Genomic DNA, 17,656 nt, shown 5'->3' on the forward strand with positions numbered 1-17,656 from the left:
CAAAATCAAGCAAAGCCCTGTATTTTTTCAAGAGGAAACCATGCAAGAGTACATAAAAAGGCAAAATTGGCTACTTGAAAACCAAGAATTGTTTTTAATGCATTGGCCGAGGAAAATAAATTGCAAAGTTCTGTGAGGTTTTCTAAAAATTTACAAGAAAAACTGATGGGCAGTTCTAGTCAATCCAGATGTTCTTTTATCCTGTTTTAAATGACAACAAATACAGTCTCACACAATACAATTTCATCTTGACTGCAAGAGACACTCCTGTGTGATGCCTTCAGCATGACAAAAAATTACTGGGCAAAAAGAAAATTGGCATTCATTTCTTCAAGGGCTGATAAACAGAGGCATTGGGATCAAGTCCAGAAGGGCTGGTCTCCACAAATTTGGAAGAATAATGTGGGGAAACAGGACTCAGAGTGCTGGTGGCTGCAGTGTATGTTATGCTGGGCATTACTGCCATAACTTCTGCAATCTTCTGTTTTAGGTCCTTGATTTCCTGATCTTTTTGTATGATTTGCCCTGAAAACAGCAAACAACATCACTTAGTACCAGCAGGATGTGTTCACCCTCCACACCAGGGGTTCGTGAAGAGCTGTTGCAGCAAAGCACCCCAGAAGCCATTCAGCACTAACAGGACACCAGTAAAAGCATTCACCCCTGGGTTTGGGATGAAGAACAATGTTTAATTACCTCTAATGACCAGGTAACACAACCAGACACACCTCTTCCATCAGATTTGCATTGTTTGGGTTCAGAGCTGCATCACACTAAGAGGTTACTTCCCTGGCTCAACTTTTTTCTGCACTTTTTTGCTCACTTTGTACAAGCCCCTCACAGCAGCTTATTAAATGTGTCATTTATTTTTAAAACTGTCCTATTCTCACCATTTTCCTAAACTCCCTTTGTGCACACTCACATCACTGCAGCAAGTTCTGAAACCACAAACTGAAACACTGGTGAAGTGACAAAAAAAATTTCTCAGGCTAATCAATTTTTCCTGCAACCAAGCAAACTTCTTCAAGGAAAATAAACTGGTCCTAAATCAAAAGGTTATTTAATTTTGCTTCATGGTTTGCAAGGCTGAACAAAGGATGGTCTGGGCAGGGCTTTATACTGTCTTCATGCTCCCTCTGGTGGCTGCAACACCAGCCCAACAAGAGCACCACTGTCCAAGCTTACCTCAAAAATATAACATTTAAAAACGTATCAGTTTCCCCACCCCCCCCTTTAGGTTGTATTTACTTTGGTCTCTCATAAATATACTGCAGTATATATCCTGTAAGTATATTTCAGTCTATTTGCATTATTACAATTCAAATACAGGGACTTAATAGATGGTAGCTATTATTTTATCTTCAAGCTCCTGAAAAGTTATCCTGCTTTAAGGTAATGGTCTATAAAAAATGTAGAAAATCATCATAAATTAACTTAAAAGCCCATCTTGACGTTTATTGTCTCCAGTTTAATGGCTGGGGGGGGGAATCAGGTCAGCTGGATTGCTCAAGATCACATTCACAAAGCTGTAAAAGACAAAACCCCACTGCCAGCTGAAATGCTGGGGGGGTGCAGCCCCACTCCTCAACAGAAGGGCAAGATGCTCTTTCATATTTCCACTTTCTGAGTTCAACCATCCCATATTACCTTGGGCAATCTCAAGCTGTCGTTTTGCATCTCCTAATGCAGAGAACAGATCCAGCTTGATTCTTGTCTCTGCACTCAGGCTGTTCTCTAAGTGCTGTGTTTTATCCTGCATGGCTGAAAGTGCTGACATTAACACCTCCGTATCCTTCTCGTTTTCCTTGTACTTCCGCAGCTCCTGTAGGAGTAATTAGGACAAATGTTATTCTCATTGACTTTACACAGGAGATACACTGAGAAATCTCTCTCTTCCCCATAGCACACCACTGGGCCTGGTATTAATACTGTAAAATTAAAATGATGGTTAATTAAGGACACTGTAATATTACCTCTTGTAATTAGACGTGACTGTCATACAAGTGATCAAAGCCATATTGTACCATCCATAATTACTGTGTGGTGAGCAAGTACCATTTACTCTGCTCCTCAGCCCTCTATCATCCCTATCAAGCCCCTCCACCCAGAAATCCTCCTCAGCACTTCCAGGTGCCAGCTAAGCAGCCACCCAGTGCTCTAAGCCAAGCTGAGGAACATGAAAACACTTCCCGCAAGCAAAATGGCTTGGCTGGGGACTGATCTCTTGCCAGGCAGTGAAAAGGGATCCTAAATAAGCATTTTAAGCTATTTCAATTGGCTGGGGAAAAGGTTTTCTTCCCACATTGAACCTAGCTGTGCTGCAAACCCAGAAATTTAGGAAAAAAAAGGAAGGGGCAAGTATTCTGCCCAGAAGAGACAGGCATCTTGTGGTGGGGAAGCATGCAGCAACATTTTGACTAAGAAAAAAATAAATGTTATACACAAACTAATTCTGTACTTTGAAAAGAAGAAACAATCCAAGGGAGGAAATATCAATCCTTGTAACAAAAAGCTTCTCTAACAGTTTGAAGACAGTAATAAAATAAAAAAGCTTGATTATAGCTGGTTTGATCAGTTGAAAGCCATGCTGATATTCTCCATGGATAAACACATTTGTTTTCCAGGGCTGGGCAAACCCAAGAACAACAAGGCTGCATGTGTTATTTGGAAACAAGTTCACAATAACACCAGGTGGATTGTGAAGAGTGTCTAAAAAACCCGCAAGACATAAAAAAAAAAATACATATTTATGCAAATTGTCAGTTGACAGTCTGAGTACATCTTTAGGAACAGACATTTTAAAGGAGCAAAGTCAACTGCAGCTCACATACTTGAGCTTTTAAACTCTAACATGCCAGACAAGTGTCTGCTACAAGTTTACCATGATGTACTTCCACAAAAAAAAACCCCAAAAGCCCCACCAAAACAACAACAACAGAAGTCTGGCCAGTGATTAAAACTGCACTGAATAAGCAGTAACATTGATAAAGATACAGACAAAATAATGTTAGTGAGGGGATTATATTCTCAGTCTAGCCAGACTACTGGTTCAAGGAAAATATTCTAACAAACTGAACAGTTGAGTGGTGTGGAGCTAAGACTATTAACCTTCCTCACACCCATGTTCTTACAAAGCCTGATGCAAGACAGAGATCTGAAGAGCATAATTCTTGAAGGTGTTGATTGCTGCTTATGTAGATCCAGTTTCAGAGTGCTGCAAGCACTCCTCTTGATGCTGATCTAAGCCCCTGGTGCTTTCCCATTACCTGAACTTTCATTTCTAGTTCTCGTATCTGATCTTCTTTCAGCTTTATGTCAATTGTGAGCTTCTTGCACTCTGTCTCCAACTCTCTGATACGATTCCGTAAGGTTTCAGTACACTCTCCTCTGCAGGAAAAATGTTAAAAGAGAAGGTAGTGAAATAAGAATGAGGCTGTCAATCCTGAACTGTTTATAATGTGAAAATTAGTATAAATATTGAAGGATAAAACGATGAAGCAAACTCTGTTCTTTTCAGCAAGAGAATTTCCCTTAAGGCAACAACACAAAGAGTTATGCAATGATAGATTTCAAGTATTAGGAAATCTGGAATATTTATGAAATATGGAGAACAGAAAAGCAGAAGTAATTCTTTTTTAGACATTTGGAGCACTGCAGATTCAAGTCATCCACACTGCTGCCATGCTTTCATCTTCAAAAACTTCCCCTCTAAACACTGGAAGTCACTGGCTGGTGCAGAAAACTTTCAAGATATGAGAGGAAGACAGCATTCTGGCCAGCATCTTTTGTATGATTCACAGTCCCCACATGAAAGGGGATGTTCCTTTTTGTAAAGCAGACTGGCCTATGCAGGATAAAACATCTCTCTGCTAGAACAATCAAGGTAGAGCAGATAATTTAGAGCATATTCATCCTTTATACCCTGTAAAGGTAACATCTGAGTCAGATTCATGGAAGGATGAGTCCTCTCACTGCCTTAATATAAATAAACCTCTTAACACAAAGACATCTTTTTTAAAAAATAAAATACAGACTGCTGCATTATCTACAGAAGAGTGAGAAAAGCCTGACCAAATCCCCCCCCAACAACTACAGTCATTTTCTGGAGCTGAGCTTGCTTCTGAGGTAGAACAAAATACCTTGTAGCAGCAGCAAATGCGACACGTGCAGCATTTGCTTCTTCCAACTTCTTTCTTTTCTTTTCTTCCATTAATTGTTTTTCTACAAAGGCTCGTGCCTCCTGCTCTGCCTTTAGTTTCTTCTCCAACTGGCTGATCATTTGTTTGTCTTTTTGCTTCATTTGTACAGCATTGTGTAATCTGGAAGGCAACAGGTATGGGACTTAACGGCGAATTTTACTTACTCAAAATAAATTGCTGTCAACGGTCCCAAATGAGTCTGGCTGGATTTGCAGACAAGTGCCTTCAATTTGGTCGAGTCTTAACTTACTATTTCCCCTTTGCCAGACTACAGACATCAGCAACTAATTTACACTGCTGTGTGGAGACACATACTTGTTCTGAAGCAGTTCATTTTCCTGCCGGAGCTGCCCGATTTCAGATCGAATTCCCCGCTCTGTGTTAGTCAGAGAACTGATCTGACTACGTAGCTCCTGTTCAATCTGCCTGCTTGCTTGCAGGTCAGCCTTTAACTTTTTAATATCTTGTTCCAACCTAGGAAAGACAGTTAGAAAAAGACAATTAAAAGAAGACAATTTCAACTTTTAGTTCCCACATATGCAGAGGTTCGAGCGCACGATATCAAAAGAAGCAAGCAGCCCACCCAGCCCACCAAACCCTTGGTTCTTAAGATAATGAACTCTCAGAAATTATCTCTAGCCTTGCTAAATAATTACAATAATGTTTTACATAACCATACATACACAGCTCTATGTACAGCCATATCCACACTTCATAACCTCCCACAGGTTTGTTTTCCTCCATCCACTGCAGTCATAAACCAAATCCTATGGAATTCTATTTTTCCTCTTCAAGCAGAAGTGAAATGGATAAGAGTGAGAAATTGCAAACAAAACAGGTGCATACCTGAACAAATTTTACTGTTTCAACAAATTACGAGCTTCATTTCTTAGTTACAGCTCAGCTAAGGAGCATACTGCTACATTCTCACCTCAAAGCTTCTCTTTTTCTTGAAGTACACGATGTGCATGTTGAATAAAAAGGCTGTGTTAAGTCATCCACAGTTCAGGAGTCAGTAAATCTAGTTTTAATTGCTCCTGAACAGAGACCATCTGCTATATGCTTAATTGTAGCTTTAGAAAGCTCTTCAAGACTCAGGCAAGCTTCTTCATTATTTTCAGCCAAATTTGGTTTAATAAACCCCAGTTTTTTGAAATAGAGGCCTCCAGCTCACCTTCATTTCCCTCTATGTTTTCAAGATAAGATTAGTGATTCTTAAAAAACACAAACATATCACAGGTGAATAATCAACCACTTTTTATGAGCACTGCATTGCATTTTTAAAGCAAATATGCCTCTGAGTCACCCACACATAACCCTGACTCCCTCCATCAGTTACTCATTTAGGAGATTTTAAGGTGATCAAGGTGTTTTTATTTCCTAGAGGTCCATACAGAATTAGCAACAGTCAAACATTAAGACTGGGAGAAAATAGTCAGAAAAGCCAAAATGAAGTGCCCTTACTGCCAGTCACTAGAGGAGGTTAAAAGTTAGAGCTTTCTGTCCTCATTTGGGCTCTTTTGGGCTTCAGTGCAGGAAAATCTCAACCTAAAACACTAGTGAGAGATGTAACAATATGAGGCATGAGAACATCTTGTGTGAATGAATCAAGAGGTTAAATGTGCAATCATCAAACTTCTGGAAATTCATAAAAGGACATCTGTAATAGGCTAAAATGGCACCAAAAAGCTCTCCTGGGTAAATCAGCAGCAGCCAACAGCCTATAAAGAAGCATGGGCTGTAACATAAAGCTCAAAAGCTCACATCCCACTTCCTACAGCTGTACTTAGATGTCTTTCTAGCTCCACTTGAACAACCCTACTGGTAAGATGAATTCTTTTTAGTATAGTATAAATCGTGGTCAAAATGTACCTTTAAAAAGGGAAAAAAAAATAAATTCAAAATTTATACTTAGTAGTCAAGGAGCAATAGTACAAAGCAAATCCACATTTCATCCTGAAGACCACAAATCATTTCAGCACCTTGCAATCTGCTGGAAGAGGAAAACATTTGCAAACCTAACCAAATATTAATTCAATCAATCGTGTAACCACAGCACACAAACCAAAAATGGAAAACCCATCAGCAGGTATTTTTTTGTTTTTTCACTGTGTTCAGTATGTTGAGTGACAGAGCTGGACAGTCACTGGGACATGATATAACAATTCAATTTAACCCCCCAATAAACAGGAGCTTTGTGTTTTAGAAAGAGCAAACCTATTAACTGGAGAGTAAGATGCTGCAGGAAGCATTAACAGACTGTCTGCCAACTGTTTATTTAATATAGGTGAAAAAACAGTTTGCAGGTCAATGTAAGGGAATGCACATAACTGACACACACTTTACACTAAGTATCCACACCTAATTTCAACATACATCTCTTCATAAACAGAACTCTGAAAATAAGACAACTGTAAATAGCCTTTTACCTAGAGCAAAGACTATGTCAAACCTGCTCAGAGAAAATAGTTGATTATTTAGGAATTATTTAGGGTATTTAGTATTCTGGGAAAAGCAGCATTAATCAGGAAAAGCCTGAATAAACTCACATCACTCAAATCCTGCCTGAACACAGAGCCAAAGCCTCCTGGATGTTCTTTCCCCCTAAACCACACTTTGCCTTCTCTGCTGTGTGACCATGTTCTTCTCCAGCTTATAAAGTCCAGCCAAACATTTTCAGGCCAAAAATTTCCTCCTGTGGAACACAAAGTCCAAGCTCTTCTCTGTCTATAGACATGGAGGCCATCCATCTTTTTACAGGAATACAAGATTAAAAACACCTTTTCTGTTGATTCTTTCTAAAATGAAAGCTCATCAGCAAGCTAAACCAACACAGTGCCATAAAAGAAAGCTTGGCTGCTATGAGCCCATGGGGACCTTTCCCTCCTCCCCTCCCTAATAGTCTGCACTCCTGTTACAGTGATAAATCACCCAAGAAGATATCACTTTTTTTTGTTTTGTTTTGCTTTGTTATTATTCTTTCTACCATTTCATTTTCTGCTTAAATCTCTTATTTCCAGGCTTATTGGAAAAGTTATTTACAATGGGGAGGGGAAGAAAACTTGAGTTCTAGAAGAGACTTCTCTCTGTGGCTGCAGAAACTAAACATCATTTTGATATATGACTGGTTTTAAAATGAGGGTTTAGAGATGCAGATTATTACATTGTGCTCTTTATACAGATAAGGCAAACTCTTTCAGTTTATCATTCCTATAAATGCAGATTTACCCATTTTCTTTTTTCAGGACTACCACATATCATTCCTGATCTCACTTGCAAAGAGAATTAATCAGTAATCACCTTCAGGACTGAGTGTTTTTCCAAAAGCTTCAGGGAAGATTGATGGATCAACTTAAAGACAACTCAATTCAGCTTAAACCTCTTAAGTATTGATAAGATGTGAATAACATCCTTGTTGCTTAAGTTTACTCTGCCAATGCAATTCCATAATCACCTGGCAATCACACACCCATTAAACACAATTTATATAAAAATTCAAGTTTAAAAAGACACAGAGGGCACTCAGGTGCTTTTCAAAACCACTGGAATTAAACAGTGGTCCTGGGAGCTGCTGGAATTACCATCTCTGGGGGTGGTTAAAAGCCATGCAGATGTGGTGCTGAGGGACAGGGTTTAGCATGGTCTTTGTACAGTTGGCTTCCTGGTTGGACTCTGTGATCTCAAAGATCTTTCCCAACCAGAACAACTCTGTGATTCTAAGAGACCCATTTGTTCCTTTGTCCCATTTCAGCCCAATCTGTTGCCATAATCATCCCTCCCAGTGAATCTACTTCCAAGTGGCCAATGCAATCCTGCAGCACTGAGGTTCTCCTGCTGGAACTAATATGCTGTTACTAGCAGCTCCTCAGATAATTTTTCATCACCAAAAAGACAGTAAGACACAGAGAGAGAGCTGAGTTACTTACTTTTCTCCTACACACACAAAAAAAAATGATCTAAGGACCTGGCATTTCCAAAGGTTATTTTGCTTCTGAACAGTCCAAGCACTCTGCTGACAGTGATAGCAAAATTGTCTGCTAGAAGGATGGCTTCCCAAGATTTCTAATTCACATTTTCCATTTCTTTTTGCTCTGCTGTTTTGTACTTTCCTGGACTCCCATCATATTGCATGAAACACTGACCATCTTCCCCCACTGACAGCAAAAAGCCTGCTGGTACATTAATGTCACTTCAGGCAGGGGGGATTAGGAAGAAGCAGCAATCACTCTCAGGACATCAAAGGTGCCCAAGAAGATGTACAATAATTAGCAACAAATGGTCAGAAATTTATGTTAAAACCTTCAAGTTCAACTCTGCAGGTAACATTACATTTTAGGAAAGCAAAATCAGATGTGGCAGACCAGACCTTGCTTCACAAATCTTTTCCTTAGTCCACTTGCCAGAAGATGTCATTGTTATCTCTGAGAATAATTAGTACAAAAGACAGCTTGTTGCAACACCTCAAGTGCCAAAGGCAAGACCTCTATGGATACAAACAGGTTTTGCCAAGCTGCACTGCCAGTTTTTTCTGTGTGTGCTTCTTGATTATTTTTTTAAGGGTGCAAATAGCTAGAGGCAGGACATGATTATTACAATGTAATATGCAATATAAATATTAAATAACCCTCCTATGTAGGGGGGTTGGGGCAGGATGATCTTTAAGGCCCCTTCCAACCCTATGAGTCTATAAATAAAAATTCCACAGCAATTAGGGCTTGGATTCATTCCATGCACTTGAGCCCCCAAAACATGAACAAAATCTGCTGCACCTCAGAAACAACAGTGGAACAGTAACAAGAAGTCAAATTGCTCTGAACCTACTGACAAACAACATGAAGTGTAAAGGGATACCAAGTTTATCCTTCCACTGGATACCAAAGGTATCCCAGCACTGGTCCAGTTACCACAGTGCTGGAAAATAACCAGCTCAGATCCCAGAGGCTTAACAAACAGACAGAATTAAGCATCAATAAGAAGTAGATATTAATTTCAGTTTTAAGAACAAATAAAAAACAAACAAACCACCCCAAAACTAAACAGGGGTTATATTCAAGGCTGCTCAGCAGGGACAGAGCCTCCTGAATTTCTTTAGCTATCAAGTAGCATAATAATCACTGAAATACCTGGAGATGGGGATCAATAACTTCCCCCCCTAGAAAACTACACACACATGCACTAACCCCTTACCAGGAAAAACAAAACCCAAAACTTACTGTTTCAAATCAGAGTATATAGAAAATATAACCTGAAATCAGCAGTATCCCCTCAGATATAAATCCCATATCAAGTATCTAACAGCAAACATTAACCAGCATGCAAGACTGCCTTGTTCTCAAGAAAACCCAATCTTTACTGTCTCAAATAATCCCTGTTAATCCTGAGTCCCTAGCAGTCTTAAGGCATACTCTACATTTAATACTGATTAGTTAGCTTGAAGGAAATAATTTGTGAACACAAAAGGAGAGCAGCTTGGGTTTGACATCCTGCTGTGAGTCTGCTGGACAAGAAGCTATAAAAAGCATCTTTATTTGGAAGCTGAGCAGATCTGATCTGAAAGTTGGACATAAACACAGGACTTCACACAGCCCTTTGCAGCCTTGATGCAGACTAAAAGTTTAATAGCAGGGATGAGTAGTGCTATTGGAAATGGAAAAGATGATGAACAAAAATGCCTTACACTCCAGGGACAGGATAACTGACAAGTTAAAAAAAACCAAACAAATAAACATCCATTTTAAAATTTAAGTGCATTCCATCCCATCCAATTTGTCAGGCAAGTTTATACTGCTGGAGGTGTAGGAGTTACCTACTCAGTTGAAACAAGATTTCATGAATGATTTCTGTAATCCAGGTTTGTAAGAAACACACAGGATGTTGGTGTTTTAAGCACTCCTGGTTTGCCTGCAAGGGGAACTCAGTGCACAGTAAGCAGAAACATGGGTTTGTAGCACACCCACACATCCCATGGAAACACCTCAACAAGAGACTGAAGTGGTTTAATTCATTCTGAGGGCACAGTAAGGCTCCATGGCACAAAAGCCCTTTCAGATTACAGTGATTGTGTCCTCCATCCCTACCAGGTGAATTAGAAGAGCTGGAATTCTGTTCAGGACACAGCCCAGTCCATTAAATACTCACTTCTGCATCAGAAAACCTCCTCTGGACAATTACCATGACCACCTGGTCTAACCATACATAACCACAGCATATAAATTTTTCAAGGTGTAATTAAAACATAAAACACACAAGGTTTAAATCTCACTCCTTGCCATAGCTCCACGGGACAAATATCTCAGTCTGCAAGTCACCTGTAAAGTGCTTCCCTCCTTTCTCTTTTCTCAAGATTTAGGAATGGCATTTTGAGCTGCAGCAAAGTTGAACTGACCTGTTCTCTCTTCCATCTGGAACTGGCAGCATAACAAAGAGAGCAGTCCTGTACATGTTTATTTAGATGCAGCTTTGCTGAAGACAAGAGCCATCTGCATCCCATTAATCTTGGCTAAATCTGATTCACAGATTAGATTGATTAGCTGGTCTCTTATTTGCTTCATACAAGTTCTCTACAGACATTAGGTATCAATTAGTCTGGAGATCTAATTGGCAGAGGGATGTCAAGCAGTGGCAGAGTAATTATCAGAAAAGAAAATAATATTTTCATTTGAGTAACTGTATTCATAGAGCACAAATCCTCAGAGCCAGACCAAAGTCCAGTTATCAAGAGGTACCTGCAGAGAAAGCAAACCCAGACTGCCAACTAAGTGACCCAGCATGGATTTGTTGGCCAAAGAGTATTCAGGACATCAAAAAAGGAAAAAGAGACCTAAGCCTGAGACAGGAGTGAAGTGCATGACTGTGCAATGATTTTGTTTTCCACAGCTCTGTCCCCCTCAGAACAGTTCCATACTGCCTCCTTCCTGCAAGTAGTTCTTGTACCACCACAACCACCACCTAAGGACTTCTACACTGTGAGCACTGAGCTGCATTACACAGACACACCCTTATTTAAACTTCAGATGAGCCTGTGCCAAGATGTGACTTTTTCAATCTTTATAGTTTAACAAGGCAGCTAGATTAAATCCCTTCTCACCTGTACTTAACCCAATAATGCAGCAGGTATGCAAGCAGGAATCTGACCTTACCACTTCACTGAGTAACAGAGTAGCTGACACTTTGCATCTCTGCTTGTCAATTGAAGATTAAAATAAAAGCCAAGCTTTGCAAGGGAAAAACAATAGAAAAAAACTAAGCCAAAAAACCTGCTCAGGCACTATCAAGCCCCACTGAGTTCCCTGGAGACATAAAGGTCACCCCATGGAAGATTTGTCAAGAACTGAGCTCTGCAGTAATGACCCTCCACATTTCTCTCATACCTTCTATCAAATGATTATTAAAGCTATTTAGGATGCCTCACAACACCCCTGTGAGGTAGGGAAGTGTTGGATACTGAGGTAGAAAGAAAGCAATTTACTCAAGGCTGCACAGCAAACCAGAGGCAAAAAATCAGGCACAGAACCCCAAAGGCCCAGTTCTTTGCTATCTCATTCCACTCCTAGACAATTCCATCTTCCTTATGGGATCATAAGTTACATTTTCCTAGAGAAAAATACAAGAGAACCAATGGACTGGAAAGAAGGGTGGAGAAGACAGGCTGTTAGACATGCTCAGATCCAACTTACCTTACCAGTGCATCTGGTTTGCTTAGCTGGTTATTAGGAATACAATTTTCCATTAAGTCCTTGTGTGTGCTTGGGCTCTTGCTAGCACACTTCTGTTTTTTCTCATTTTTAGTAGATGAGGAAGGGATGCTCCCATTAGTTGCACTGTGACTGCGAGGTGAGGAGTTCACAACTCCACTGACATTTTTGTAATTTTTGGATGAGGCAGTGCATGAGTCCTCTTTTAAGAGGTTTTCTGTACTTCCTACAAGATCATTATTTAATCTTTTACTATTGATATGGTTTTCCATATATTCAATTTCTTGTATTTTAGAGTCTACAGGTTGCAAAATATTGTTATTTATTCCAAGGTTGTGTTTCTTAGCATCCTTGTCCTTTTCTTTCCCTTTTTCTCTATATTCTAGCTCTGGCAACGTTGCAGATATTTTTTTATTGGCTGGAATGCCTCCATTGTGCTGCAAAAGTATTGAGGAATCCATATCAGATAATCCTTTGGCTGCTGCAACACCAAAAAAACAAAACCAAAACCAACTTAGTTCATTAAATCAATCAATACTGTGACACAGAAGGAAAAATCATTACGTATACATCAATAATTTCTGCAGAAAATCATTATCAGAGGCTATTTAGAAATGAAAATCAGAATTCACATGACATTTTAAGATTTTTTTTTTCCCATTACATGCAGGAAATGGTAACCAAGGGATTTAATAATAAATAAATACTGGTACTTCACAGAGCACTGACTGATGCAGTTGCTAATAAAGAACTAAACAGAGAGGGCATAATTAATCTCTACTGTCATACTAACCACAGCCAAAATAATTTTATTTCTGGCTCCTCTCTTTCTACCTTCACTCTGCTTTCTTCAAAACAACACAGACTAAAGAAACTTCTCCTTACCAAAGGCTTGGGCTTTTTTATAAGCTAGCAGATAACAGCAAATGCATTAAGTAAGAAGCATAACTTGCCTTCTTCTGCTTCCCTTTCTTGCCTTTGGAGCATCTGCTGTTCTGGGGGCAGAGCTTGCTGCAGAAGTTGCATGTAGAACTCATTCTCCTTCTGCACTTCTTTTTGTTTTCTTAAACGCATTTTGTAGCTGACGTAACTTTTAAAGCCAAAGCCCAAAGTCACAACAGGGTAGCCAATGCTAAGAGGGGGGGAAAAAAGAAAAAAAAAAGCACCACTGTTGCTCAAAATGTAACCATGACAGTAAATTAATAAACTGGAATAAATGCTAGAGCTGTGAATGCATCTAGATCATGGTTTTTCATTGAAAAAGATATATAAAATATTTCTTGCTGTAGGACAACAAAGCTATGGCTGAAAAATGTAAACACCTCTTAAGATAAAATTACCATTCATTACTGACAGCAATTAACTGTAGCATAGATTAAAGGATTACAACAATGCAATTGCACTGCACATAGTAAAGACAGAGTTTAGACAGGCACCAGACCAGGAAACACACATCTTTTAGGAGATAACAGCCAAATACAGCAGGAGTTCCAAGTTTTGCTCCGAGTGCTTTGTGATCTCTAAGAATTAAGAGTGGGAAATGTAACATTCACCCAGAATAGGGAAAGGAGAAACTGATCCTTAGCCCCATCTTTTTGTATCCTAAGAGCAGATCCACTTTTTCAGCATTCTTTAAAGCTGAGACAACACAAAAGTTCTCCAAACCACCTCCTCCACAGGCCCCGTGACACCTTCTTGCTGTGGCACCAGCTGAGGAACACAAGCTGGAGAAGCTGGTGGAACATCCAGTTCTGGGGCTACTGCATTCCTGGGGCACTCAAGCTGGGAACCCCAGGGTCATCACCCACATCTGGGACAGTCAGAAGTGACCCTGGAGGTAAAGCCTGAAGACCTTGATCTGTCCCTGCTGAGGCTGCTCACCATGAAGACACTTTTGGTGGGCAAGAAATAGCCTTTGGAAATTCCTTGTTTAGGAGACTGCCCTTGAAGCTGCAAGCAAAAGACATCTAATCTCTCAACTCAGTTCTTCCACTTATCTTACTGACAGATAAGATATGAAGAATTTCACTTCTAGCTAGACTCTGCTGTTCCATTTGCTGACGAGGATGACAGAACTGCTACAGAACTTTGGAATTATTTTCTCTGTATCAGCTTCATCACGCAGAACCCAAGTGTTCATATTACCTTGTGACAACTGCACCCATACAGAATGCTAATAAATCATGCCAGTGTATTCATTAACAAGGATACTTGATTAATGAGCAAATATCCCTGTATAAAAATAAATACATCTTTGACAAGTATTTTAACAATGCACAGTGAGGGTGCATTTTAAACACTTGAACGTGTCCTAGATTGGGGGGAACCTTGGATGCAAATGACTATTAACAATTCAATTCTTCTCATTCTTTGCTCAGCACTGTGCAAATTGCATTTCTAAGTCAATTGCCAGAATACAAGAATCATTTGCATATGCATCTGACATTATCTCTGCCAAGGCTCCCTTTGTAATACTGTGTAAAGCCAGCTGTAGCTCCAGTTCTAAAGCTCTGATGACAAGCTGAAACGTTTGCATCCAATTCAGCAGCAGCAAGACCTTTCTTCACAGCTTCTGAAGGGCTTTTGTAACCTATTATAGAATTTAATTAGTGTTTAAGGGATTTATTGCACAACGTAGACAATATAAATTAAAATGACAGATGTCTAAGTCATTGGAGACTGTTTCATAGGGAACTGGACCAAATGACTCTGGGAAAACCAGGACACATTTTAAACACAGCCTCATCAGTACACAGTACAGTAAAAACTTGGGGAATAAACATCCATTTCTTCAAGATATGGATACCCTGCAGTGATGGCTTTTGCCCAAAGTCAGTCTTGGCCCTTCCAAAAAAGCAGTGTAATATAAGAGGTTGTTTAGGTTTTATTTTCTGTCATTATTTTCAACCTGAAGGTTTATCCACTGCCTCTGGTAAATTATGATGAGAACCTCTCTTTGGAGGGGAAAAAGAGAAGTGCTTTGTTACAGAAAAAATTGCAGTAATAGGATAAACAAATTATCAGTAAAACATTTGCTTTTTGCTACTTTTACCATCTGCTCACCATGTAAAAACAAAATCTGCACACTGATGACAGGGACTTCCAAGAAATTCTAGGAATACCTATGCTACAAACTCCCTAGAGCTCACAAGCACTGGATCTTCAGGAAGGTTGCACTGGGTTAATGCTTAGCACACATTTCTCTGGATTATTTCCTGACAGACAAGAGAGGGAGGAACCAAAGAGCCAAAGCTGAATCAAACCACAAAGCCCTGAATATTAATTTCCCTGCTGAAATAAAGGTTAAGAGAAAAAAAAACCACTTACCAGTGTGCTGCAAATGGACGACAAAGGTCTACATGGAAGTTTTTTAAATCTTTAAATCTAATGGCTGCTTCAATATAAACAAAAAGTATCCACAGTGATACTGTTGGTAAGCACACACCTCTCTCTATTGAGAGCAGAGAAAAGGAGAAACACCTTAGTAATACATTACAAGCAGCAAGTAATTTCAAATTATTTTAAAAACATTCCAAAAGCAAAGAAAATTTTTCAGAGAGGCATAAAGGGAATTGTAAGAGGGCTTTTTTTTTAGAATAAAGTATCTAGGATGCCTTTATTTTAAACCAGCTCTAAACTTTTGTCTCTTGATCTTGCTTTATTGCTTTCTAAAGGCACCAGTGAAAAATAACAGATGCACAGCTAATGAAATAGCTTGGCACAAAGTCCTGTACAGAAAAGGAACACAAATGGAAGAAACTGCAGAAGATGAGGTAATGTTACAGCTTATGATCCTTGAGTCACAAGTGGTAAGCTTGGACTACTTTTTCACTCCAAGTTAGGTATATTTGAGTAGCATCAGTGAGCAAATCAGCTGAGAAAACAGGAGTGAGTAAGCACCATGCTGGTTACTCCATTTAGAGTAATGTAGACAAAGAGTTTGCAGCTCAAGACTCAACAACATTAGGAAAAAACTGGGCTGCTGTCTTGGTTTCTCCAGGGCTACTGGTGAGAACATTAAATAGCAGCCAAACAAAACAGAGGTTTTAAAGCTCTGGGTTTCTAAACATCAACTGCAGATAACACTTTAGCAATCTTATTCCAGATTTTTTACCTATGGTTGTGAAGCCACAGCACCTTTCATTAGCTCCCACACTGTCATTATTATAAATGACTAACTTGTCACCAGGAAGCTGAGAAACAATCCATGCTACCTGCAAATTCTTGTGATCTGACATGAAGTTGAACAGGAAATATTACAAAACCCTCAAATCCCAAAGATTTAGGTAGGGAAACATTACCTCTATAAAGAAAGCAAGTTTTATTCCTAAATTTTTCTGATTGATGCAACAAGATGCATTTAATTCTTGTTTAATCCAGACACAACTTAAAAAAACCCGAATGTGATTAACAAAGAGAAGGGGGTTGCTGCCTGTTACTAAAAGATAATTCATTCCCATCAGAAAGTTGTAATAAATAATTGACCTACCTGTGTGCCAAACATACTGTACCCAAACATAGGTGCTGGCAGCAAAAAACAGCCATTGTATTGGGATGAAGAGCAGACATATGATATTTGAGGTGAATGCTACACAAACAAAAAATACTGAAAAGGCCTAAAAGAAAGGAGGGGTGGGGAAAAGAAGAGGGGTTTGGTTTATTCCAGTAAATCTTACCAGTTTATTTATTAATAGTGATAACCACAATGATTTCAACACAGAAACACTAGTGCTGTCTATAACCAGGGCAAAGAAATGGAGCAGTGTAGCCACTGAAAGTAGAAACTTTTCCAATTAAGGGAGTAGAGGTTTAACTTCCAACAAATCACCAACAATAAATATAACAAGTTATATTTATTCCTTATTATTTTGTTTGAAGATTTTAGTTTACATTATTGACATGGTATTAGCATTAGTATATTCTTCTTCTGGAAAAAAAAAAAAAACCAAACAAGCAATAAAACCAAACAACTGCCATTACTCTCTGAAAGAATATTAAACATCTAAACAAGCAAGGGCTTCCATTTTATTTTAAACAAAACCCTGCTATAATCACTGAAATCCAACACTACTTTCTCAGGGTGAAAATCTGAGAGTTCTATACTTCACTTCCACTTCCCACAGGTAAAATAGGTGAAAATCTGAGAGTTCTATACTTCACTTCTACTTCCCACAGATAAAATAGGTGAAAATCTGATAGTTCTATACTTCACTTCCACTTCCCACAGATAAAATAGGTGAAAATCTGATAGTTCTATACTTCACTTCCACTTCCCACAGGTAAAATAGGTGAAAATCTGATAGTTCTATACTTTACTTCCACTTCCCACAGATAAAATAGGCAGACAGAGGCCCAGGCCACTTGAAAATTCCCACCTCATGTGAAAATCAGCACCATTAATTGTAGAACATGGGATATGCCTACAAACACTGCAGGATTTCCCCACAAAAGGGCAGCAATTTTGTGTTATACTTACCAAACCCTGGTATCTGAAGGAATCATAAACACTCCTGATGAAGAGCCAGAATGGCCACAGATACTCAAATCTGAACTCCAGGACAAAATCTGCCAACAGTACCAGGGCCCACACTACCAGGAACTTCAGGTACAGAAAAGTACTGTAAAAAAAAAGAAGAAAGGTAACCTCAGGTCACTATTTCCAATAGAGATTTACTTTTTTTCCCTTTTTTAAAAGAAAAGGTTGGCAATAAAAAGCTGGAGACCACTAGAATATGGGTAAGAACACTTCATCCAAAATAATTT

General features: G+C 39.1%; 1 protein-coding gene across 1 annotated transcript in view; it reads right to left on the minus strand.

Annotated features, from left to right (window-relative positions):
• Window positions 1-17,656, minus strand: part of MACO1 (macoilin 1) — a 26,800-nt gene continuing 9,144 nt past the window's right edge. Inside the window, exons 2-11 of the mRNA XM_030464282.1 lie at window positions 17,370-17,511; window positions 16,383-16,509; window positions 15,221-15,344; window positions 12,847-13,025; window positions 11,876-12,374; window positions 4,515-4,673; window positions 4,140-4,319; window positions 3,267-3,387; window positions 1,648-1,822; window positions 1-525 (exon numbers count right to left, since the gene is read on the minus strand). Coding sequence (XP_030320142.1) covers window positions 323-525; window positions 1,648-1,822; window positions 3,267-3,387; window positions 4,140-4,319; window positions 4,515-4,673; window positions 11,876-12,374; window positions 12,847-13,025; window positions 15,221-15,344; window positions 16,383-16,509; window positions 17,370-17,511 — 1,909 coding nt within the window. The 3' untranslated portion in view covers window positions 1-322. The remainder of the gene's footprint in view (window positions 526-1,647; window positions 1,823-3,266; window positions 3,388-4,139; window positions 4,320-4,514; window positions 4,674-11,875; window positions 12,375-12,846; window positions 13,026-15,220; window positions 15,345-16,382; window positions 16,510-17,369; window positions 17,512-17,656) is intronic.

The sequence above is a fragment of the Calypte anna genome, chromosome 23 (genome assembly GCF_003957555.1).
Source record: "Calypte anna isolate BGI_N300 chromosome 23, bCalAnn1_v1.p, whole genome shotgun sequence".
Lineage (NCBI taxonomy): Eukaryota > Metazoa > Chordata > Aves > Apodiformes > Trochilidae > Calypte > Calypte anna.